This window comes from Brienomyrus brachyistius, unplaced genomic scaffold (genome assembly GCF_023856365.1).
Source record: "Brienomyrus brachyistius isolate T26 unplaced genomic scaffold, BBRACH_0.4 scaffold42, whole genome shotgun sequence".
Classification (NCBI taxonomy): domain Eukaryota; kingdom Metazoa; phylum Chordata; class Actinopteri; order Osteoglossiformes; family Mormyridae; genus Brienomyrus; species Brienomyrus brachyistius.
The window spans coordinates 1,455,230-1,482,106 of NW_026042317.1; the positions used below are offsets into that span (position 1 = coordinate 1,455,230).

At 42.3% G+C, this 26,877-nt stretch overlaps 1 protein-coding gene and 1 pseudogene across 3 annotated transcripts; both read right to left on the reverse strand.

Moving 5' to 3' along the window:
- Positions 1-26,877, reverse strand: part of LOC125722823 (NACHT, LRR and PYD domains-containing protein 12-like) — a 164,518-nt pseudogene that overhangs the window by 30,750 nt on the left and 106,891 nt on the right.
- LOC125722779 (uncharacterized) lies at positions 222-17,054 on the reverse strand. 3 transcript variants are annotated; one of them, XR_007386578.1, is made up of 3 exons: positions 16,369-17,054; positions 14,145-14,826; positions 222-1,810 (listed from the first exon to the last, which is right to left on the reverse strand). XR_007386578.1 is itself a non-coding variant. In XM_048998982.1 (2 exons), the coding sequence occupies exons 1-2, from the start codon at positions 16,374-16,376 to the stop codon at positions 14,061-14,063; spliced, it is 774 nt and encodes a 257-aa protein (XP_048854939.1). In that variant the 5' UTR covers positions 16,377-17,053; the 3' UTR covers positions 13,929-14,060. The 3 variants fall into 3 exon arrangements, 1 of the variants encoding a protein (XP_048854939.1); XR_007386579.1 differs by lacking the exons at positions 222-1,810; positions 16,369-17,054 and adding an exon at positions 15,652-16,021 and having other exon boundaries at positions 13,928-14,826; XM_048998982.1 differs by lacking the exon at positions 222-1,810 and having other exon boundaries at positions 13,929-14,826; positions 16,369-17,053.

Genomic DNA, 26,877 nt, shown 5'->3' on the forward strand with positions numbered 1-26,877 from the left:
AGCGTGGCATGGAGCAAGCAGAAACAGAGAGTGGACGACTCACTCAGGGATTCAAAGGAGGAAAGGGGAAAAACACCTGAGACACTAATAAAAACAAAAGCAGACCACGAGGGGTCAAAAACAAGACAAGGAACAACAGTAATCAAATAAGAAATCGGTCGGTGGGTCACAAGCTTTTTTTTTTTTTTTTTTTTCCCTCCACCACCCCCCCTCTGCGGAGGACCACTTTATTGTGCCCGAGATGTTATTTCAGGTGGAGTCTAGGACCCAACCTGACACGTGTGTATAGACAAACAGGCACACACATATACAAGCATACGTTCCCACCCTCATGCAGACATAAACAAATATTTACACATTCACCCAACATTTAGACACACAGAAATGAACGCTGTACACATACTCTCACTCCCCATATATACTCTATGTGGACCCCTATTTTTCCTCTGGCAAGGAGACCAGAAGATCACCCCGGACCCCGCAGTAGCCGAGAAGCCCACCAGCCCAGACCCCGACCAGACGGCCAGCTCTTCCTCTCAGCCCCCAGCCCCAAATGGCGAACAGGAAACGGGGGTGTGAAAAGACCCCAAGCCCCCCTTCGCCCGCTCAGATGTGGTGTTGGTGTGTGTTGTTCTAAAGTGCTTTTAAAACAGGTGAAGGGCATGGCACTAACCACCCCCTGCCGACCAACAGCTGGTGTTAGCTCGGCCTCTCCCCAGAGCCCTCAATGTCTATGTGTGATTAAAATTGAGATGTGGGCCCTGGCACCAGAGGTAAGGCTGAATGAACAGACCGCCCTCTGGATGTCATTCTGTGTGTCCATCCCCAATGCCCTAAATGTATGTGTCATGAGAGAGTAAGTAATGAGAGTGTCTACGTTGTAGTGTATGAATGAGGTACAGGTGGTCGCGAGGGGACAGAGGAGGAATACCTACCCTGCATCCCAGCAACGCACCTACACCTCAAAGCCCTACATGTGTGGTGGTGTGATGGAGCGGGAGGAGGGAAGCATTTAGGGATGGGGAGGAAAGGAATGGGGGGGGGGCAAAATACCTCCCCCCCCGGAGCCAGCTCCCCCGCTGACCCCCATAGGCACTCCCCGTTCCCCGAAATCCATCCAGGGAGGGGGGCCCAGGCCCATCCAGACCGGGGCCCAAGGCAGCAGCACCACCGGGCCCCACAGAGCCCAAGGCGCCCCACCGGACCCCACTACAAAGGAAAAGCTACCCCCGCCCCAGCATTCAGTCAACTCCCAGACTGCATAAGACAAAAGACATCCAAAGACATTGTACCTCTCTGAAAGGTAGAAACGTTTCACCGCTCGTCCAAGCAGCTTTGCATGTGCAAATGCACAACCCCTCACTCAACAGAGGTAGAGGCATTAGGCACAACCTGTCTCCAATTTAACCTGCGGCCCTCTCATCATTTGCCAAAACAAAAATAATTCCCAGGAAAAAAACAGACCCAATTCACACCTCCACCAGGTGGACCACCCTTAACGACCCACTCTATTGGAGTAGGAGGGACTGGTTACATCTACCCGCAACTCCCCCCCCCCACTTTGTTTCACTCAACGAGCCCCCTTAGACTACTTACCCAGGAGGATAAATATGTGGACACTTACTACCTCCCTCAGTCTGAAGAAGCTGCTTGGATGAGCAGCGAAACGTTTCTAACTTTCAGAGACAAGTCCAGTTGCCACGAGTCAACCACCAGAGAGTATGGTCTAAGGTTGCCTGGTCCTTCTGTTCCTCTGTGGTGAAGGGTACCTTAAGGGTACCTTCACCACATTGCCATTTGACACTGACACCTTCACATTGCCTGCTTCTAAATCGCCAATGATCAGTTCTTCCAATAATAATTTGTCCACCTTAGTCTCAACAATATCCAAATTTATTGCATTCAGTTGGAATTCACTGTTTACAACTTCTACTGCCACATCCACAATTTCCAATTCAAATGCTTTTTCAAAAGCCTTTTCTCTAGTCTCCTCTACTTCAACTTCTCCAATTTGTACTTGCACAATTTCAAAATTAAATTTACTTTGATCTAAATATTCGAGATCAAACTGGCAGAGGTCTACCAGCACAGCTCCTATCTTCAGACTATCTTGATGGTTGTCTACAGGCTTTATGGAGATTGTCCTGTTATTTACCACAAAAGCCTCCAACCCATGTACATCTATCCCCTTATCCCTCCCAAGCTGGCTAGTGGGTGGAGTTACTTGGGAGCACTCCTCTTCATCACCCCAGCAGATGATCTCTTCCCACTTGTCCCAGGCTGCCCAATAAGCATCATCCGTCCAGCTAACTGCCTTGGCAATTCGCCTTCGGGAATGTGACTCAGTGGAACTGTCAGCCTGGTCAGAAGGTGATTCTGCTGGGGAGCACAGCTCTTTCTCATCTCCCCAGTCAATCACCTCTCCCCACTTGTCCCAAGTTGCCCAGTATCTGTCGTCGCTCCAGCAAACAGCTTTCTCCATTCGTCTGATTCTGAATGAGGAAAAACAACATACAGGCAATGCATTGGAGCTGTCAGTCACTCCTGACATGTGGACTACACTTCTGCACTGACCCACACCTTCCCAATCAACAACCGCATTACTGCACAGGCAGAGCTGCTATCTTTGGTCAGCTGGCTGGCGTGAGATTCTCAATTCCAGACAAGTCTGCACATTCATCTCCATATGTGTAACAGTCTTACTGCCTTGTAAATAGTCTGGAGGGTTTGCAGACTACCCCAACACTTTTGATGGAGCTAATTTTAGGTTTATAATGGAACAAAACAGACTGACTACAAGACATCTTGAGTGAGGGTTGGCAACCCTGCATATGACACTAACTAACCTGCACATAAAATTTAAATATAATCCAAACAATATACTGAATTTTACACAAACATATTTCAATATACAGTCATACCTCGGCTCACGAACTTAGTTCCTCACCTGAAAAGTGCGTGACCTCAATCAATTTCTCCCATTTCAAATAATGTAAATATGTATTATGTTCAATATGTTTAAACCTCAGAAACGCTGCATTTTCTTCAATTTTTTATATTTTTCTGTGACCAAGAATCCATCCATCCATCCATTTTCCAAACCGCTTATCCTACTGGGTTGCCTATCCCGGAAGCAATGGGCACGAGGCAGGGAAAAATCGAGGATGGGGGGGCCAGCCCATTGCAGGGCACACTCACACACCATTCACTCACACATGCACTCCTACGGGCAATTTAGCAAGTACCCGGAGGAAAGCCCACGACGACATGGGGAGAACGCGACCAAGAATATAGACTTAAATTAAAATAACTTTACTTGTAACAAATAATGCTGTTGGCACGTCAAACTGTCGGTGCAGCGGTAAGAAAATCGGGAGAAGACTAACAATAATAGAGGATTTATAAATGGAAAAATAAGTTCACACAACACGTTATTCACCATGAACTATGACATATCGCCGTCTTTCTCTTTAGGTCACTCTATACATACATATATACACTTCGAGCACGCGCAGTACAACTCAACGCCCCCTACCGTACAATCAAATTATGACAGACTGTGCACATATAACTGAGAGCATACATTTACATTTACATGCTAACAAATGCTAAATTAAATAAAACATTAAAACTGAGCATACGCTGGTCGCTCGAAAGACGCCAAAACACGGAAAAGAACCACAAAACATCCCCCCAAAACACTAAACAATCAACATTACAAAACTGAATAACAGTCAAATGCAGTAATTTCGAAAATATGATTTTTTTTATTATTATTATACTGGACATTTCTTCGCGTTTCGGGTTTTTTTTTTGGGAAGCTTTCATTGGACCCTTTTCGGGACGTTTGTGGGTTCGCGGCCCGAAACACGGTTCGACAACCAGTACAAAACATTTTGGAACATCTGGTTCGTAACCCGATTTATTCGTGATCAGGACTGTTCGTGGGTCGAGGTACCACTGTACATACAAAGACAGATACTAAATAATAAGGTAAGTTATACGATAAAATGGGAGCAGAAATGCAACGTACCTTGCCATCTTGGTGCAGAAAAGCAAGTGAAGCCGCGTCTTTCAAACCGGTAGCTTCCCACGTGCGGAGGCATCAAATGTAACCAAGCAACAACATAACTAAATAATAACATCATAATACGTATAGTTCTTATATAATAATGACAGTTTTATAAGTTTTTATTTACTTTTAGAAGTAAATAAGAAAAAAAATTGTGTAAGAACTGCAAAGCAAGAATATAGTAGTAAGCATGAATCACACATTCAGCTCTGGATAATATCAGACAATGACTTAAAGACACGTGAAATGAACTGCACTCTTGGAGTCTGTCTCTCCCCAAAGCACTATGCACGGTAACTTATTTAATATGGGAATTATAAAATGACACTTTGGTAACATTGCAAACTGTTGTATCGCGATACATAGCGATCAGTATGTCGAACTGTCACGCCCAGCTCGTACGATCCTCAAGTGTGCCATGCCCCCCCGATTATCCACGTGTGCTTCACCATTATACCCAGCTGTGTCCGATTATTTTCGCCCAGTCCTGTCTATTTCAGTCCATGTCTTGCTTTCGTTCCTGGTCCGTCATTGATGTTAGTTAGTCGATGTTCGTGCTTCGTCCCGTTTTAGTGCTAATAAATCCCAGTTTCTCCGTGTTCTGCCTGCCTGTTTCCTGCCGGTGCGATCGCGCTCGCAACCAGTCCAAAACCTGACATGAACAAGGTTATACGTCACACAAGCTTCCCACAAGAACCTGTAATTAGACTAAGCGCGTACCACACTGGGCCCGGCTGCCTTATACGGCAACCGAGCACGATCGTACCGCCCCCCTCCCCAGTTCTGCCCCCCTGTTGCACTTATTCGTCCGGACGCGAGCACGTTTTGTCATCAACCTGCAACTTTTTGTGTGAAAGAAACGTAAGAAGCAAAGCTGTGTACCACAGTAGGGTAGAATTCATGGTTAATTTCGTGGCTTATTTGGGGCGGTTTTGAGTATGATGACACACACAGATTTGTCAAGTATACAAAGCAGAGGTTTTTATTTATTCGTGCTGCACGTATAGGAAGATCCACACTTTATCAAATATCTCAGGCAGACTGATGCTGCGCGGGATACCGGTGCCAAAAAGGTATTGCGGTACCACATTTTTGAAAGCTGTTCGGTATTACATTACATTTCTTTAGTACTTGTACTAATTACACTATTTTCCCTTCCGCTAACTATGGGATCATGACGATGGACTCTATATAGCAAAACCACTGCCGAAACTAAGTTATACACTAAGTTAGACCTGCACCCATCATGCTATATAAAATACTAAAACGTCAGCTAGTTAAGTATGATGTCCATAGCTTCACGTCAGTGATTTATGTCAGGGATATACATTGACGTCATCAAAGTTTGATGTTTGAATAATAAATAGATAATAAAGCATAATGTGCTGCGTGGGACGTGTTTTATATGTGATCAGGTCATCAGAGCTGTATTATGGAATGTCACCAAGACAGGTAATGCTAATACTTAAAAGTAAATAGCATAATCATACAATGATAAGAAAGAGAATAAGGCAAAAACATTTCTTGAAATTTGGCCTGAGGGTGGCGCTAGAGTGATGGATGGCTTGAACCCAAATTTGGTATGAATAGTTGGAACTGACCTCTATCGATGTGCCAAATTTCCAAAAAGTTGCCAATCAGCTCTATGGGCTGCCATAGACTCCCATGGCAAAAAGCATAATAATAGTGAAAACTACTAAAAACTATAGGTATCCTAATAATAATAGACTGTCATCTCTAAATTGCCCACAGTGTGTGAGTGAGTGCATTCCCTGCAATGGACTGGCATCCCATCCAAAAGTATACCATTGTGTCCTATGCTACCTGGGATAAGCTCCAGGCCCTCGTCTCCAGGATATGCGGTATGAGGATGGATGAATAATAATCATGTTTATTTCAATTTCAATTATTGGCAAATATAAACATGTACCAAGGATAATAGCAATAAATACAGTATGCCAAAATAAATGCTAGAGGAGAATCCTGCAATTCCTGCCCCAGTCCTGGGTCTGAGGAGTTTATTCTCACTGAGATTGCATAGGATTCCTCTGGCTGCTGTTTTTCTCCCGTACACGTGAAGTGCTACTTCTTCATTGCCCACATGTGAGCCAGTATGTGAGCCCTGATCCGGGCTACCATCCCGCCCAAGGCATTTCCTCTGTATGCTGCTTCCTGCAGCCCTGCAGTGGATAAAAGGAAAGGACAATGGTTTGTTGATTTATAGCACATGTATTGTTATATTTTATATTATTCAAATATACATTACTCAGTAATAACTCAGTAACTACTCAAGTACAAATGATGAACAAATACAGTAACTGTTATGATTAAGAATGAACGAACATGGGATCAGTATATAACTAATACTTTCTGGTTAATTAATAAATTAAGTAAGAGTGTAGTACTTCAGGGGAGGCATGGTGGTGCTCTCATGCCCGGCTCGTACGATCCTCGTGTGTGCCACGCCCCCTGATTACCCACGTGTGCTTCCCTGATCTTGCCCAGCTGTGTCCACTTATTTTCGCCCAGTCTCGTCTATTTCAGTCCATGACTTGCCTTAGTTTCTGGTCCGTCATTGATGTTAGTTAGTCTTAGTGCTGTCTGCTCCGTCCCGATCCCGAATAAATCCCCGTTTTCCCCGTACTCCGCCTGCTTGCCTGCTTCCTGCCCGCTTGTCAGCCTGTGCGCACTACCCGCTTTAACCAGCGAACTCTGACAGGTTCACTGGTTAGCACTGTTGCCTCACACCTCTGGGACCCGGGTTCGAGTCTCCGCCTGGGTCACATGTGTGTGGAGTTTGCATGTTCTCCCCATGTCGTCGTGGGGTTTCCCCCCACAGTCCAAAAAACATACTGAGGCTAACTGGAGTTGCTAAATTGCCCGTAGGTGTGTGTGTGAGAGTGAATGGTGTGTGTGTGCCCTGCGACAGGCTGGCCCCTCATCCTGGGTTGTTCCCTGCCTTGTGCACATTGCTTCCGGGATAGGCTCCGGACCCCCCGCGACCCAGTAGGATAAGCGGTTTGGAAAATAGATGGATGGATGTACTACTACATTATTTGTGCCCCCTCAAGTAAAGTGTTGCTCCTAACTCATCTGATCTTTTTATATGTTGTTAAAACAAACTGAGTTAATCGCTGCAAGAAATTCTTTGAGGGGGTTAGAGAGAAAATGCAGGAGACTGAATCCAGGACCTCAGCTATATCTTTTTTAAGTGTTTACGTGTAAACAGTCAAGACTTAACTATATGGGCTCATACTAAAATTAAAAATTCATGGCAAAGTGTTACTCCATTTTGAACAATATGAGCAGAGTATGCACAACCTTTTTATGTGAGACACAGCTATATGCACTATATATTTGTGCTTCCCCTAGACTTCCTGAGACCTTAAATAGTGTGACATTTGCAATAGCGAAAGCCTTCGTTTTAAAGATGACTTTTCATGTTTTCACTTGAAATCATGTGGAAAGATCACATCTCCACCCACAAAGCTCTTTCATATTTCCTGAGAGCCATATTTCATATTTGCTGGCGAGCTGTCTCAAAATTTTATCAGTTCCATTCCAGCCCCCTATAATGCCTCTGCAAAGACTGAAAAAGAGCCATCAAACGGTTATTGAATTATGGTCTTAGCAGGGTCAAGCATCAAAACTGCTGCTTTTTTCATTATCACTATGTGGCGCTGCTTGCATTTTGGGACTGTTTCAAAATTAAATCAGTTCTAGTTCCTCACCAATACCTGTACAAAGTTTGAAAAGGATTCGTCGAACGGTTTTTGAGTTATTGGCTTGCATGCCAAAGTATCTGCAGCGACAGGGGAACAGTGCTGAAACCAAAAGTATTCCCTGAAGGCCAGGGAATACCATCCATCCATCCATTTTCTAAACCGCTTATCCTACTGGGTCGCGGGGGGTCCGGAGCCTATCCCAGAAGCAATGGGCACGAGGCTGGGAACAACCCAGGATGGGGGGCCAGCCCATCACAGGGCACACTCACACTCCATTCATGCACACATGCACTCCTACGGGCAATTTAGCAACTCCAATTAGCCTGAAGGCCAGGGAATACAACAAAGGTAATTTATGCTTACAGATCTGAAATCAGCAGATCACATTTATGTACCATCATGTATGTTAAGTTCTTGTTGCTGTAAAGCGGAGAACTACTACACGGGAGAGAAGTATCCAGGCTGAAAAATATCTTCTGGAATTTTACTGAGGTCAGCATGTCATTGGCCCCAAAGTGGCATTCCCATATCAGTTGAAATATGCAATTGTCTGCATGCATAAACTTGCCTCTTACGCCATACTCCATCCATTTTCCAAACCGCTTATCCTACTGGGTTGCGGGGGGTCCGGAGCCTATCCCGGAAGCAATGGGCACGAGGCAGGGAACAACCCAGGATGGGGGGCCAGCCCATCGCAGGGCACACTCACACACCAGTCACTCTCACACGCACACCTACGGGCAATTTAGCAAGTCCAATTAGGCTCAGCATGTATTTGGACTGTGGGAGGAAACCGGAGTACCTGGAGGAAACCCCACGACGACATGGGGAGAACATGCAAACTCCACACACACGTAACTCGAACTCGGGTCCCAGAGGTGTGAGGCAACAGTGCTGACCACTGCACCACCATGCCGCCCCCCTAGGTCAATCCATTCAACAGTTATTAGCCACAAGGCATGTTTACTTATTGCAACACCACCTAGTGGTGGTGTTGGAGAAAGCGTCAGGCTTTCCACTCCAACTCTGTACACACCATTAATTACGAGACAACACACTTAAAGTTTTACTTGCACAAGGGTAACCACACTCTCTGCATGCTAGGCTACAAAGGAATGTGTTACAAAGGGTGGTTCCCCTTGGCACCTTTATTTATAGTCAATGGGGGGCAGGGGTCTTGGAGTGAGAACAAAGAAAGGACTGTGAGAGTAAGAAGAAGTTCTGGTTTTACTCAGGTGGACAACTATTTAAACACGTGCTCAGGATACGTGTAAACTAATATAATCTAAAGTATGAAGGTAAAAGAAAACAAAATAATGTATATACATATTTACACTCATTGCTGATTATACAGAAATGATAACAAATGATTAATAACAGTTTCTTCAACCTAACAGGTGGAATGACACTATTTTTGTTCTTATTCCACAGAATTGGGCCCCAAGTCCAGTCACCAAATCGATTTTATCCAATCAAAGTTCGCGGATGCCATCGAACCTTAGCAGTAGCTAGATCGCGCACAGGGTATAACGTAGGATCTCTACTCCTAGTTATAATGGGGGAAGAAGGAGGAGCGAAGAGATATGGACACACATCCTGTTCAGTGGCTTTGTCATCAAATTCATTGGATGATAGTGGCCATAGTATCTGACTTTTAGTAATTTTTGGTCACAATCCCTTCTAGATGATGCACCCCAAATGTGATGATGATTGGATCAACAGCCTAGGTTTCCAAAAAACTTTTTTTTCAGAAAAATTCAAAATGACAATATGACAGACTTAATTAATGAGTGCAATCGAAGTTAGACAAGCCATGGCTTTAAACACACCAAAGATCATAATCCCAGGTTTAAGAATTCAGAATTTACATGCAGAAACATATCTTGAAATTTGACCTGATGGTGTTGCTACAGGAATGAATGGATTAAACCAAAATTTGGTGAGCCAGTATTTTGGATGGGCCAAATTACAAATTAGAAGATTGGACAAAATTTTTGGCCTTTGCAAAATAAGTAGGTTTTCTGAAAAATTCAGAATGACAGAAAATCCAATAAGGAAATTAACGGCAATGGATGAATTTGAATGGGGATGAGCAAAGGATTCAGAGGAATGAAAGATCACAAATCTAGGCCAAGGGGTGTTAACATACTTCATATATCAAGTATAATACCCGTAAGAAATGAGTTTATTATAAGAATGTATGCTAAAGTCAGCTAAAACTGCCTAATTTCATTCTTTTTAGCTTTGCTCTGACTTTAGCTGAGTATTTTGTTCACCCTGGTGCTTGTTGGTAATACCCCAGTGAGTACAGTGCACACCCCCTCCCCCAAACAGATTCTTCCCAAAAAAATGCGCCAACTTCCTTCACGAGGGAAAGATTTGGGATCCATTTAGCCTTTATTTATTTGTAATAGAGTATAAACGACTCACATATTTTAATTAATTACTTACATTCAGTGCTGTGTGTGGTTGTGCATTGACTTTAATAGGAAGGAGTGTCTGCAGGTTTTCTGCCACACACAGGTACCAGCCCGTGTCCTTCCTCTCCAGTCGCCTCATTGTGACGCTGAGCACTTTATAAACTCTTTCATCACTGAGCTCCACAGGCCTCCCATCCAAACTCCCAGAATTCTCTACACAGGAGCCCTTGCCCATCCTACACCACATCATGTCAATGTAAATGTCAGTATAGTGACACTGAATACTGACAGTGTCTCCTTCCATAGGCGTCACCTCCTGTTTGTCCACAAGCTGCCCTGGAGATCCTGAAGACACAAATCAGAAACAAAGGAAGCACTAACGTTTGCATAACAATAAGATATTCTCACTATGATTATGAACCAGTAACAAGATGTTTATATCGTCTTTCCGTACATTTTATGCATATCTATAGCTAAGCTATGACATTTGTCATATTACTTATCATACTTAACACGGGGGCAGCATGGTGGCGCAGTGGTTTGCCCTGCTGCCTTACAGCAAGAAGGTCCTGTGTTCAATCCCAAGTCCTTTCTGCGTGGAGTTTGCACGCTCTCCCTCTGTTTGTCTGAGTTTTCACCAGGCACTGTAGTTTCCTCCCACGGTCCAAAAGCATTCAAGAGGGGTTGAATGGTGAGTCTAAATTGGTCCTGTAGTTGTGTGTGCACCCTGTGGTGTGTTGGTGATTCCCCAGGGTTGGTTCCCACTTGTGCCCAGTGTTCTTGGGATAGGTTCCAGTCCCCAGGCAACCCCAGTTGGAATTAAGTGGCTTCAGAAAATGGATGGATGGATACTTAACCCCCTGTAGATGCCCATGTAAACTGATATGGTTACTTTTTCCACGCTACATTTATCATATTGGGAAAAATTTTAATGCATAGCAACGGCCCTTCTACCTCCGACGAGCTAAAAGGTGTGGCACAAGTCCTCTTATCCTCAGGACACTTTATAACTGTGTTATCAAGAGCATCCTAACTGGATGCGTCGCCGGCTGGTATGATAGCCACACCACCTACCCCAGCAAAGCTCTGCAAGAAGTAGCACGGTGTGGGGAATATCATTATGAGATGAGCTTCCTGTCAGGGTCAGCTCCTGTTGTCCCAGTCTTGCATCCATAGCTTCTGGCTTTGACCTTGAATAGGATAAGTGCTACAGCCAATGGATGGATATTCCATACTTACATGCACTCCACACATTAATGTCAAATGAGAGTATAATTTTCTTTACATGCACTATTAAGTATTAACATGGTCTATATGAGTAATTATGTAACTAATATTGAATAAATTTAAAGAATATATACCATGCAGTGTTGGCCTCCCATCTGCAGGGTAGGCCACACGAATCCCAGCCATAGTCTGTGCCTATGTGTATAGACTTTGCATGTCCTGAATATGTCACATTAGACATGGATTGATATCAAGCTTGGTACTTCATGATTAAAGCTAAATCAATAATGTAAAACATTCCCATTTAAATATTCAATTGCTTGGAAAAAGGCCTATTTACCAATTAAACCAGTAGCAATAGCACATAAATCCATTAAATACACAGATTAAGTTTAATTTGGTCTCAGATATTACAAAACATCATGAATAATACACTGACATTAGGTCTATATATTTTTTTTTTCCCACTAGCCTAGCCTACTTTTTGTCTCTGGGGAAAAGGATACGAATGAACTCGCATGTACGCTAAACATGACTTTATACACAAACACGGAATGTAGTGTCCAGTGTTCAAACTCATTGATTTCAGGTCATTTTCAGCTGTTGAAATGATTGAAGACAACAAAAAGATCATTTAAAGCATAAATGCATTTATTTTCTAATTAGATGTCAGCAAAACATTAAACATTTGTATGTAGTAATTGCAAGAAAACAAAAAGAAAACAAAATGTACCATTTTAAGTTTCTGGTACTGTGACATAACACTGATATCAGCGCATTTAACAACGTTACACATGACAGGTTAAACTATTCCTTCTAAGCTAGGAATCCTAAACTCAGTACGTCCAAACAAAAGCAAAAACAGAAATACTGTCACAGGTCCAGGGCGGATTGAGAGCGACAGCGTGTCATGGAGCAAGCAGAAACAGAGAGTGGACGACTCACTCAGGGATTCAAAGGAGGAAAGGGGATAAACACTAGAGACACTAATAAAAACAAAAGCAGACCACGAGGGGTCAAAAACAAGACAAGGAACAACAGTAATCAAATAAGAAATCGGTCGGTGGGTCACAAGCTTTTTTTTTTTTTTTTCCCTCCACCACCCCCCCTCTGCGGAGGACCACTTTATTGTGCCCGAGATGTTATTTCAGGTGGAGTCTAGGACCCAACCTGACACGTGTGTATAGACAAACAGGCACACACATATACAAGCATACGTTCCCACCCTCATGCAGACATAAACAAATATTTACACATTCACCCAACATTTAGACACACAGAAATGAACGCTGTACACATACTCTCACTCCCCATGTATACTCTATGTGGACCCCTATTTTTCCTCTGGCGAGGAGACCAGAAGATCACCCCGGACCCCGCAGTAGCCGAGAAGCCCACCAGCCCAGACCCCGACCAGCTGTTCCTCTCAGCCCCAAATGGCGAACAGGGAACAGGGGTGTGAAAAGACCCCATGCCCCCCTTCGCCCGCTCAGATGTGGTGTTGGTGTGTGTTGTTCTAAAGTGCTTTTAAAACAGGTGAAGGGCATGGCACTAACCACCCCCTGCCGACCAACAGCTGGTGTTAGATCGGCCTCTCCCCAGAGCCCTCAATGTCTATGTGTGATTAAAATTGAGATGTGGGCCCTGGCACCAGAGGTAAGGCTGAATGAACAGACCGCCCTCTGGATGCCATTCTGTGTGCCCATCCCCAACGCCCTAAATGTATGTGTCGTGAGAGAGTAAGTAATGAGAGTGTCTACGTTGTAGTGTATGAATGAGGTACAGGTGGTCGCGAGGGGACAGAGGAGGAATACCTACCCTGCATCCCAGCAACGCACCTACACCTCAAAGCCCTACATGTGTGGTGGTGTGATGGAGCGGGAGGAGGGAAGCATTTAGGGATGGGGAGGAAAGGAATGGGGGGGGGGGGCAAAATACCTCCCCCCCCCGGAGCCAGCTCCCCCGCTGACCCCCATAGGCACTCCCCGTTCCCCGAAATCCATCCAGGGAGGGGGTCCCAGGCCCATCCAGACCGGGGCCCAAGGCAGCAGCACCACCGGGCCCCATAGAGCCCAAGGCGCCCCACCGGACCCCACTACAAAGGAAAAGCTACCCCCGCCCCAGCATTCAGTCAACTCCCAGACTGCACAAGACAAAAGACATCCAAAGACATTGTACCTCTCTGAAAGGTAGAAACGTTTCACCGCTCGTCCAAGCAGCTTTGCATGTGCAAATGCACAACCCCTCACTCAACAGAGGTAGAGGCATTAGGCACAACCTGTCTCCAATTTAACCTGCGGCCCTCTCATCATTTGCCAAAACAAAAATAATTCCCAGGAAAAAAACAGACCCAATTCACACCTCCACCAGGTGGACCACCCTTAACGACCCACTCTATTGGAGTAGGAGGGACTGGTTACATCTACCCGCAACTCTCCCCCCCCCCCCCACTTTGTTTCACTCAACGAGCCCCCTTAGATTACTTACCCAGGAGGATAACTCCTGGACACTTACTACCTCCCTCAGTCTGAAGAAGCTGCTTGGATGAGCAGCGAAACGTTTCTAACTTTCAGAGACAAGTCCAGTTGCCACGAGTCAACCACCAGAGAGTATGGTCTAAGGTTGCCTGGTCCTTCTGTTCCTCTGTGGTGAAGGGTACCTTAAGGGTACCTTCACCACATTGCCATTTGATACTGACACCTTCACATTGCCTGCTTCTAAATCGCCAACGATCAGTTCTTCCAATAATAATTTGTCCACCTTAGTTTCAACAATATCCAAATTTATAGCATTCAGCTGGAATTCACTGTTTACAACTTCTACTGCCACATCCACAATTTCCAGTTCAAATGCTTTTTCAAAAGACTTTTCTCTAGTCTCCTCCACTTCAACTTCTCCAATTTGTACTTGTACAATTTCGAAATTAAATTTACTTTGATCTAAATATTCGAGATCAAACTGGCAGAGGTCTACCAGCACAGCTCCTATCTTCAGACTGTCTTGATGGTTGTCTACAGGCTTTATGGAGATTGTCCTGTTATTTATCACAAAAGCCTCCAACCCATGTACATCTATCCCCTTATCCCTCCCAAGCTGGCTAGTGGGTGGAGTTACTTGGGAGCACTCCTCTTCATCACCCCAGCAGATGATCTCTTCCCACTTGTCCCAGGCTGCCCAATAAGCATCATCCGTCCAGCTAACTGCCTTGGCAATTCGCCTTCGGGAATGTGACTCAGTGGAACTGTCAGCCTGGTCAGAAGGTGATTCTGCTGGGGAGCACAGCTCTTTCTCATCTCCCCAGTCAATCACCTCTCCCCACTTGTCCCAAGTTGCCCAGTATCTGTCGTCGCTCCAGCAAACAGCTTTCTCCATTCGTCTGATTCTGAATGAGGAAAAACAACATACAGGCAATGCATTGGAGCTGTCAGTCACTCCTGACATGTGGACTACACTTCTGCACTGACCCACACCTTCCCAATCAACAACCGCATTACTGCACAGGCAGAGCTGCTATCTTTGGTCAGCTGGCTGGCGTGAGATTCTCAATTCCAGACAAGTCTGCACATTCATCTCCATATGTGTAACAGTCTTACTGCCTTGTAAATAGTCTGGAGGGTTTGCAGACTACCCCAACACTTTTGATGGAGCTAATTTTAGGTTTATAATGGAACAAAACAGACTGACTACAAGACATCTTGAGTGAGGGTTGGCAACCCTGCATATGACACTAACTAACCTGCACATAAAATTTAAATATAATCCAAACAATATACTGAATTTTACACAAACATATTTCAATATACAGTCATACCTCGGCTCACGAACTTAGTTCCTCACCTGAAAAGTGCGTGACCTCAATCAATTTCTCCCATTTCAAATAATGTAAATATGTATTATGTTCAATATGTTTAAACCTCAGAAACGCTGCATTTTCTTCAATTTTTTATATTTTTCTGTGACCAAGAATCCATCCATCCATTCATTTTCCAAACCGCATATCCTACTGGGTTGCCTATCCCGGAAGCAATGGGCACGAGGCAGGGAAAAATCGAGGATGGGGGGGGGCAGCCCATTGCAGGGCACACTCACACACCATTCACTCACACATGCACTCCTACGGGCAATTTAGCAAGTATCCGGAGGAAAGCCCACGACGACATGGGGAGAACGCGACCAAGAATATAGACTTAAATTAAAATAACCTTACTTGTAACAAATAATGCTGTTGGCACGTCAAACTGTCGGTGCAGCGGTAAGAAAATCGGGAGAAGACTAACAATAATAGAGGATTTATAAATGGAAAAATAAGTTCACACAACACGTTATTCACCATGAACTATGACATATCGCCGTCTTTCTCTTTAGGTCACTCTATACATACATATATACACTTCGAGCACGCGCAGTACAACTCAACGCCCCCTACCGTACAATCAAATTATGACAGACTGTGCACATATAACTGAGAGCATACATTTACATTTACATGCTAACAAATGCTAAATTAAATAAAACATTAAAACTGAGCATACGCTGGTCGCTCGAAAGACGCCAAAACACGGAAAAGAACCACAAAACATCCCCCCAAAACACTAAACAATCAACATTACAAAACTGAATAACAGTCAAATGCAGTAATTTCGAAAATATGATTTTTTTATTATTATTATTATACTGGACATTTCTTCGCGTTTCGGGTTTTTTTTGGGAAGCTTTCATTGGACCCTTTTCGGGACGTTTGTGGGTTCGCGGCCCGAAACACGGTTCGACAACCAGTACAAAACATTTTGGAACATCTGGTTCGTAACCCGATTTATTCGTGATCAGGACTGTTCGTGGGTCGAGGTACCACTGTACATACAAAGACAGATACTAAATAATAAGGTAAGTTATACGATAAAATGGGAGCAGAAATGCAACGTACCTTGCCATCTTGGTGCAGAAAAGCAAGTGAAGCCGCGTCTTTCAAACCGGTAGCTTCCCACGTGCGGAGGCATCAAATGTAACCAAGCAACAACATAACTAAATAATAACATCATAATACGTATAGTTCTTATATAATAATGACAGTTTTATAAGTTTTTTATTTACTTGTAGAAGTAAATAAGAAAAAAAAATGTGTAAGAACTGCAAAGCAAGAATATAGTAGTAAGCATGAATCACACATTCAGCTCTGGATAATATCAGACAATGACTTAGAGACACGTGAAATGAACTGCACTCTTGGAGTCTGTCTCTCCCCAAAGCACTATGCAAGGTAACTTGTTTAATATGGGAATTATAAAATGACACTTTGGTAACATTTCAAACTGTTGTATCGCGATACATAGCGATCAGTATGTCGAACTGTCATGCCCAGCTCGTACGATCCTCATGTGTGCCACGCCCCCCTGATTATCCACGTGTGCTTCCCCATTATACCCAGCTGTGTCCGATTATTTTCGATTATTATAGTCCATGTCTTGCTTTCGTTCCTGGTCGGTCATTGATGTTAGTTAGTCGATGTTCGTGCTTCGTTCCGTTTTAGTGCTAATAAATCCCAGTTTCCCCGTGTTCTGCCTGCCTGTTTCCTGCCCGTGCGACCGCGCTCGCAACCAGCCCAAAACCTGACATGAACAAGGTTATACATCACACAAGCTTCCCACAAGAACCTGTAATTAGACTAAGCGCGTACCACACTGGGCCCGGCTGCCTTATACGGCAACCGAGCACGATCGTACCGCCCCCCTCCCCAGTTCTGCCCCCCTGTTGCACTTATTCGTCCGGACGCGAGCACGTTTTGTCATCAACCTGCAACTTTTTGTGTGAAAGAAACGTAAGAAGCAAAGCTGTGTACCACAGTAGGGTAGAATTCATGGTTAATTTCGTGGCTTATTTGGGGCGGTTTTGAGTATGATGACGCACACAGATTTGTCAAGTACACAAAGCAGAGATTTTTTATTTATTCGTGCTGCACGTATAGGAAGATCCACACTTTATGAAATTTCTCAGGCAGACTGATGCTGCGCCCCAGATAGCATGCGTAGTCGGGCCGATTCTGGCTGAGTGTCGGCACTGTCGGCTTACTGTCGATGCGGTAGAAAATGACGGTAGAGACACAGTGCCGAGCCCGGCAGCCGATTCGGGCTAACACACGGCTTTGTTCATGTGGTCCAGCGGTGGCTGAGCACAGTTCCGCCGATACTTTTTTATTTCATGGCAGTATGATATGATGCCGGAACAGTGCCGAGCCCGGCAGCCGATTCGGGCTAACACACGGCTTTGTTCATGTGGTCCAGCGGTGGTTGAGCAGAGTTCCGCCGATACTTTTTTTATTTCATGGCAGTATGATATGATGCCGGAACAGTGCCGAGCCCGGCAGCCGATTCGGGCTAACACACGGCTTTGTTCATGTGGTCCAGCGGTGGTTGAGCAGAGTTCCGCCGATACTTTTTTATCTCATGGCAGTATGATATGATGCCGGGACAGTACCGAGCCCGGCAGCCGATTAGGGCTAACACACGGCTTTGTTCATGTGGTCCAGCGGTAGCTGAGCACAGTTCCGCCGATAGTTTTTTTTTTTATTTCATGGCAGTATGATATGACGCCGGGACAGTGCCGAGCCCGACTTCATGTGGGCCGGCGTCGGTTTGAGGCGCTCAACGAATCTAATTTTCCTACATTTACTCTTTTCTCAGCGGTTGGCAATCAGTTTTATACATGCCCCGGCATCTGCCTAGGTGAAATATGTATCAGACTTCCCATTCTTTATAGGTTCCTTTAAATCCAGCCTATTTGTGTTTCCTGTTAATACCATTGCTATTTTTTTCTTGACCTAACTCCCCTGAATATTTTTTACAAGGGGGGAAAACAATGCCAGTTCTTGACTCACAGGTGGACGGTTTTCTATAATTTAATTGTACTGTTTAGCGCTGTAAAAATATTGCAATAACTATTTTCTCTGCATGATTTTTTTTACACATTGTTAATTTGTCTTCATATATGCTTAATTTTCCATTCTTTCAGGAACATATAAACGAAATATTCATATATTTAAATATATATTCAAACTGCAATGTAAAAAAACTGGGGCAAGTTAAACGATAGGTAAACGATAAATGGGCAGAAACACATTTGAAAATTATGAAATATCTCTGTTGCCGGTTTGCTGTTTTAGCGCCGTTTTCCCGGTGCGCTTAAGTACCCTTGAATGAAACGGAGCTCAGACCATTGGTCATAAGCTTAATTTTCCAGTATCCTGATTGGCTGTAAAGTCCGCCAAGACGTCCTGAAACTACAGTTTGCGCTCATTCTATCTTAGTCGCATGACTGGACCGGTAAGTATTTTATTTCAACACGTTAATATGAATTTATCATACGATATAACTGAAATAATTGCCGTGGCCCACGTACCTGAGGCGAGTATAATCACAACCACCGGCGAGTACAAAAATATGTACGTCCAATTACAACTAAGTGTGATTTATCGGGGCTAGTACATTGCTTAAGCGCCACCCTGTATATATGTAGGGTTCCAACATTATGAAAAAATCACGTCATGATAACCGTATATCCAAATATCACAGTTTTCGATGTATCACGGATTTGTCACCTTAATAGAATGAGAAACGTAATATGTAATATTAAGGACTAGGCTGGGAACCCTGGCCTGGTGTCGAGGCAAAAGTATTCTATCGGCCGCGAAACGTTAGAAAATCTACAACTAAACCAATAACCAACAATACCGTTATCTTGGGATATATGGATTAAGATTAATATATACAATAAAAAATTATTAAGGCTGAAGTGTAGCTCTTAGAACAGGTATTCGCGTTAACAACCGTAGCCAAAAATTGCAATAAAAATTTATATCTGCGTTTTAACTGCCGCTGTTTTAAAACGCGCGGGCAGGCGTTAGGTGACCAATACAGACACTGCACTCTATAGCACTGTAATGAACTCTAGTTAACCATATTTTACTTAATTATTAATTGTTGCGAATTTTTATGTGAATTACTTATGTATACATTATTGTATTTTCTAAATGATTATGGTAATATTCGATCAACGTCCAAATCGTCTAACGTCCTGTTTTACAGAACGTAATGCTAACATTAAACGGGGGGTACCTGTAGTTGCAGTTGTCAGTGGGAAGGTAGAATGGTTTTTGCAAACATGGAATTTATATCACTTCCCAGTATGGCATTGCAGGATCACTTAGCCAGCCACACTGAATCTTGACACAAAACTGTCCTCGAATGCAGTATGGTAGTAGTGTAGGACTGATTGGATTCATTTGTGTAGAGATAAGCGATCCACATATTTTTGTATCTGAATCCAATCAGGTAAATATAATATTAAAATATCTAAAGGCAAATGTGTTTTATTCATTTTTCCTTTTCTTCCCAGAGTACACAGAAGTAACCCACACACCATATAAGGTACTTTAAATATGGATAGACGTAAGGTTAGGAAAAAAGCTGTGAAAAAAGTGAACATGTTTCTGGCATCGCTTATGAGTGAGGATACAGAGGGCACTGAGACTGTGATGGAAGGTTATCATACAATCGGTGATACCAGTGTAGATCAAACCTATCCTTTCTATCCCAGTCAATCAGAGAGTGAGGGGGAAACCTCAGGGGAATTTGAGAGTGATTATGCAGGGGGTGATATGAGCAGTTTGTCATTGGTGGGTGCACTGAGTGACTGGGCTGTCCAGTTTGGTGTATCTTTAGTTGCTTTGTCTGCCCTTCTGGGAATTCTCAGAATACACCACCCATATCTACCCAAGGATGCCAGGACCCTACTCAAAACAAAAACCCTGTATTGTGTGCAGAATGTGGCTGGTGGTCATTACTATTATTTTGGCATTTTAAAAACCTTTGGCAAAACAATGGAGAGGATGTGGTCTGAAGTTACTGAGAGACATGTTTTTTTATTACAGCTCAACGTTGATGGTCTGCCACTCTTTAAAAGTTCTTGTGTTCAGTTCTGGCCAATCCTAGGGATGCTTCGGGGTTGCATGAAGAAACCAGTTATTATTGCACTTTTCTGTGGAACTTCAAAACCGAATTCCCTATGTGACTATTTGAGTGACCTTGTTCATGAACTTCAGGAGCTAAGCAAGGGGTTCCTGATCAGTGGAAAACATTTATTTCTAACTGTCTCATCTGTTGTTTGTGATGCTCCAGCTAGGGCATATATCAAAGGAATTAAGTCTCATACTGGTTACTCTGGTTGTGACAAATGCATCCAAGAAGGTGTTTATGTAAACCACAGGATGACATTTCCTGAGGTAAATAGTCCACGTAGAACTGATTCCTCATTTATCAGCTTATCTGATGAGGGTCACCATGTCCAAAGCTCGCCTTTAAAGGAGGCATCTATTGGAATGGTGTCATGTTTTCCACACGATTATATGCACCTGGTCTGCCTTGGAGTAATGCGAAAATTGTTAGAATTGTGGCTGACTGTAGGACCTCTCTGTTGTCGAGTTACTTCTCATCAGAGCGAACTAATCTCAAGTTCACTCATTAGTATGAAAGATTACATTCCTGTAGACTTTGCTCGGAAACCTAGGAGATTGTCAGAGAGGCTAAGATGGAAGGCAACAGAATTAAGACAATTCTTGTTGTATACTGGTCCTGTGGTACTTTCTGGTGTGCTCTCCTTGCCAGTGTACAAAAACTTTATGTTGTTATCAGTTGCCATTTTTATACTTTCAAGTCCTGTGTTATGTCAGACTCTGAATGATTTTGCCCACCATCTTCTGGTGTCGTTTGTGGAGCACTTCAGTCAGTTGTATGGTCCTGAACATGTAGTTTATAATGTACATGGCCTCACTCATCTAAGTGAAGATGTGAAATTGCATGGAAATCTGGATTTAATATCTGGATTTCCTTACGAGAACTACTTAGGGCAGATTAAGAAAATGATTAGAACCCCACATCATCCATTGTCACAGGTCATACGCAGAATTTCAGAAATAAACAGTTGCCCAACAGATGATGAATTAGCACATGGAAAACAGATGTTGAGAAAAGAACACAAAGACGGTCCCATTCCGTCTTCTTTTCAGTTTCACCAAGTTCGTCAGTTTAAAGAAGTAGTCCTAGATAGTACAACATTAAATGTGTTTAAACATGGAGATAACTGTGTTAAAATTGATGATTGCATTGCGTTGGTTGTGAACATTCTGCAGTCACAAGGCAAAGTTTATGTTGTCTTTAAGGAATATCAGGAGAAGAAATCATTTTATGAGTATCCTATAAATTCGTCTGTACTTGGGATCTATGTGGTAGACAATTTATCTTTGACTCTCAAAACAGCTGAACTTAATGTAGATAAATATGTCAGATTGCCATACAAAGGCAAATTTGTTGCAGTGCCCCTCCTGCATTTGAACAGGTGGAATTCTGGCAACAACTAAAGTTCCATCTACAGGAATTCTGTATGAATGTGTGTAGTTAATGATAAACTAAAATTTGGGGTTTGTAGTTTGAAGACACTCCAAATTATGTAGTGTTGATGCTGGTTTGTTAAGATTTGTAGTTCATTGAGATTTGCTGTTAGGCTACGAGGGAAGCTTTTGTGTTTTATTTATTGTGCACTCACTGAAGAAAAAGTTAAGTACATATAAGTAATTGTCAGATTTGGATGTGATTTGGTACATGTGCAGACCAGCCATGGGACCAGCAGTGTGCCTATTCTGCCAACTCTGTTGTCTGTGTGATCTGATATTATAATCATTGCAATACAGTCACATGACCTTTCACCATGTCCAGATTCATTTCCACCACTCCATCCAGGTAATTAACTTTTTTTGTCACTGAGTATATTTTGTTTATTATCATCAACAGCTATGTTCAAAATTGTGGAGTTTAAGGAGACAAATGAGGTAGAATTGGTCCCTGGTGTGTGGGTGAAAGATGGTGTCTGCCACTGGCCCCCCTATAAAGGAAAGCAGCTGGATTCAGCAATTAAGCATCAGGTCACTCCAGACCACAGCTGGATACAATGGGAAGTCAGAGTGATGTTTATAACAGAGAGTTATGAGGAAGGGAGACGGAAATTACGGGAAGCTGAACAGCGTTCTGACCTCCAGTCAGAAGCTGAAGAGTCTGGGAAAAAGAAAAGGCGAAAAATGTATGTATGCGTCTTTCAGTATTTGTTTCTTAATTTTTTAATTGCTTCAAGAAAAAGTGGTTTATTTATTTCATATGTTTTATAATGTTGATCTTCAAAATGTTTTTTTTTTTCTTAAGGCCAAGTAGCAGACTTCTAGATGCCACTAATGGTGCTTCAAGTGAGAGTGAAGAAGAAGCAGGACTGCAGCAGAGTGACAGACGTCTACCTGAGGCCCCACCAATCAGCCAAGTTAAAATTTTAACACCATTGCAGACTGCTAATACTGGAAGTCGCAGTACTATTCCCTGGCTGAAGAATCCACCCCTCCCTCTGGAAATGATGTGGCAACCTACTGATGCCCTACGTGGAGAGCATGACCTAAACAAAAGTCAGTAACAGGAGTTTAGTGACCAGTACAAGATTCTGTATGGCTCGGCACTTGCCATATGCAGATGCATTTCCCCCTGCTTTTCTGTTTATTTTCTTAAGCAAATTTTTTTGATTATCCAGAAGTATACGTTGAAGAATTGCCACCAGTTCATTATGTTATTTAAGTTATGGAATTGTCATCCCCCCTTGTGCTTTGTTCTTAAGACCGTGCAGACTTGTTTTCCTCACCACCACCTCATCCAGAGCCTTCAAAAGTTCAGAAGTCCTGGATACCATCTGAAGGTAATATTCATATATTTCGTTATTTATGAATGTTACTTCTCAAAAGGATTATTGTTATCTGCAAACTAAAATTTGGTGTTTAAAATAGCATAATTAGCCAGTGTTATATTAGAAGGAGCATTTATTGTCCTGTGACGTTACCTTTTCATTTGCCATCGCTGACGCTGTGTAACAGGGCCATGGTTTTTGCCTTTAGTTAATCAGTTTCACCAAGACCATGCAAAGACTTGGACACCCCCATCACAGCTACAAAGGACTCCTGCTGAAGGCAAGTAACACCTGAGCAATTTCCTATTAGAAATGAAAGTTTTTTAAGGGTGGGTACTGTCAGTAAAAATATATTAATATTTCTACATTGGTTGCCATTTCTACACTGCATTGGTACTCATTCCTGAACCTTGTTCTAAGTATAAATATAACACTAGTGGGTATTCTCTGCAGTACACACTTTTCTAATTGCTGGTTTTAATTCTGAAAGTATAGAAATCACTAAGTTTGCATTGTGGAAGTAGTAAACGTGTTTGAGAGTTGCTGTGGTACCTGAAATAATATTTACATCATGGTTGTCATTGATGACAAGTTGTATATTGGGTTTCTGAGGTTGACGTACATTGATTGGATTGCAACCATTGTAATACAAGCTAATCAATCGGTCTTCTACAATAATTGAATATAGCAGCTTTCTAATAATTAAACATTAGCCATGCAGTTGACTGATGTGGATCAATCAAAAATAAAATACATTAAAAATATCTTCTGGTCTTTTTCCTCTTCTCTCTAGTACCCCAATTTCCTCAAGGTTGGGCTAATTCATTTACCCAGCAACAATCATTACAACAGCCACCAAGAGTTTGGAGCAATCAAACTTCATCTGAAGGTAAGTTCCATAAATGTGTAATTTAATAATTTATATAGATTTTTTTTTTTCAATGGAAATGTGTCGGTAAAAATTTCATTTGTTATCACCCTGTTGACTCTTACCGGTTGCTGTCTGTATCTTTGCAAAGGATTCAGATACATGAGAATACCTTCAAAACTTGGTCAGGACATTTAATGTTACTTTCTTTATAAAGTAAAGAGTAGGGTTTATGATTTGACTAAATATCACATCACAAGATGAACTCTAGCAGGCAGCTGACACTGGCAAATATCACCTGGTATGACTACTGGAAAAATAATTCTCATTGTCAATATCTGATAAAATCTTGCTATAAATCAAACTTACTATAACATTGCAAATGCCTCTTTATGTGTTTCAGCACTAATTCGGGAAGTCCTAACAAAGCAAGAAATGATCCTTGAGCAACAGACATTTATTTTGCGTCTTCTTCAAGCACGGCAAAACACCCAGGATTGTGAAATTGAAGAAGGGCTTCTGCCAGTGCATGATATAGAAGCGCTACAAAACGTGGAAGTACAACTTAGTAATGGAGAATTCAAAGAGAGAATGGTAGGTTTTTATATATCTTAGGGGGGAATACCACTTTCTGTGGTCACTATTTTAAAGTTTAACAGCCATTTTTGGACTTTATGATTAACTTTTTTTTAAATGCAAAGTGATTGTGTCTTGTTCCATCAGTCATAAAGTTTTGGTGATTTGTGACTAAATGTTTTGGTGTGTCTCTTGTAGATGAATCACTTAAGTCTTATTGGAGGGTGTGACATAAAGGATGCAGTCTGGCGGCTAATGAGGAAAACAATTTCCAATAGCCTTGCTAGAAACATGAATTGGAAGGGGTTGAATGGGAAGACATCATTTGCAGCACTGCGATTGAAGGATGTGATGATTGGTAAATGTATATGCAAACATATCATATGGGTCATTAGCTGGACAAGGTGGTCGTTGAGAAGGATAAAATATATGGAACACCAGAACACTCAAATAAATAAATGTAACCCATCACCACGAAATGAGTCTTATGGGTGCAGTTCTATCAGTGCGACTTCAGACTCATTTTGTGGCGACGGGTCATATATTTGGAAATAAATAAATATTTCAATAATTAATTAAATGTGTCATTTTATTTAACAATAATTCAATAAATGGAATTACATTTCATAATATGCAAAAGTGATTGCTTACATAATTTAAATTCTATTTCACAATAAAGTTAGACTTCACAATGATGTATTTCTGAATAATGGTGCACTCTGTCAATCACTTTGAGGGGGGCGGGACTGAGCTTGTGATTTGCTAATCCCATGTGATTCATTATTCAGCCTAGCAGACATAGGAAATACTTTGAAAAGCTTTGGAGGATGTAATTATTTTATTTATTGAGATATTTATGTATGTATTTATATACACATATACATCTACTTATTTAATTTTGAGTATTATGGTGTTCCATAAAATATGACTTAACATTGCTAATAACTTAACATCTATACTCAGTGACAAAAACAAGTTAAGCACCCAGAAATAACGGCCTGATTTGAATGTATGATATAATCATTGTGATAGTCACATGACGTTTCACCATGTGCAAATTTATTTCCACCACTCCAACTGGGTGCTTAACTGTTTTGTCACCAAGTATAAAAATCTTTAAATAAATGAGAGTTTAATACTAGGTGAATTTTTGGATATGTTGAAAAACTAAATTTACATATTTTCCTAACTGGTGTTGCTGCATTGAAAACATACATCTTAAAACCAATGTCTATTCATGGATTATTTTAAAACTGGCATAAAAAATCTCAATATTGTATGTATTTTGAGACATATCTGTTACTTTCTGCCATTTTAGCTGCAGTTCGAAAAAATCCACTGATGTCCAAAGCAACAGATCATGATGTGGAATCTGTCATGAAAAGATGGCTGCAGCTTGCTTTAGATCGAGAGGGCGGCAGAAAACGGCGGCAAAAAACAGACTCATAAAATGTCTCTCTTGTTCAATCAACCACCCACCCACTTTCACCCACCAGTATGTGTGCCAGATGTGTATATGCTAATATTCACACACTAGTCATTCATTTTGTTTGTAATATTCTTTAAAATTTAGGATGAAAAAAAAAGCAAAATTTTCAATTTTGTGAAATATTTTTCTTACCAAGTGCTTTGCTGTTCTGAATTTTCTGAATTTGATTGATGTTTAAAAAATAAAACCAATTGAAAACGTATTGTTTTGCTTTTTCTTCACTGTAACGCTAAGTTTAGTTCTATGTAATTTGAAGTACTGCAATTTGTAGTTTGATCATTACTTCAGCCAGCTCTGTGCTTTACCGTTACATAATACGTGGGTCAGACCTGGGCCAAGCTACTTTACAATATGATATCTTACATAAAGCCCAGATCTGGGGGGGGGGGGGGTCAGATCTGTACTGTACCTTTAAGAAAACGTCATTTTGTAGTGTCTGGGCCACACCCCCATTCTGACTGGCGCGCAGTATGTGGGCCAGATCTGGGCCGTACCTTAAAGAATAAGTCATTCTGTAGTGCCTGTGCCACACTTGGGCCAGACTCTCATTATGATTGTTGTGCGGTATGTGAGCCAGATCTGGGCCAGCTTTTGAAAATAAGTCGGGATGCTGTACAAACGCCAATTCTGGGCCGAGGACCCAGGCGGGTTGTGGGCCAGAAGAAACTACAGTATGTGGCCCACATCAGAGCCAGCATAATTTTGCTATCTGGGGCGGGATACCGGTGCCAAAA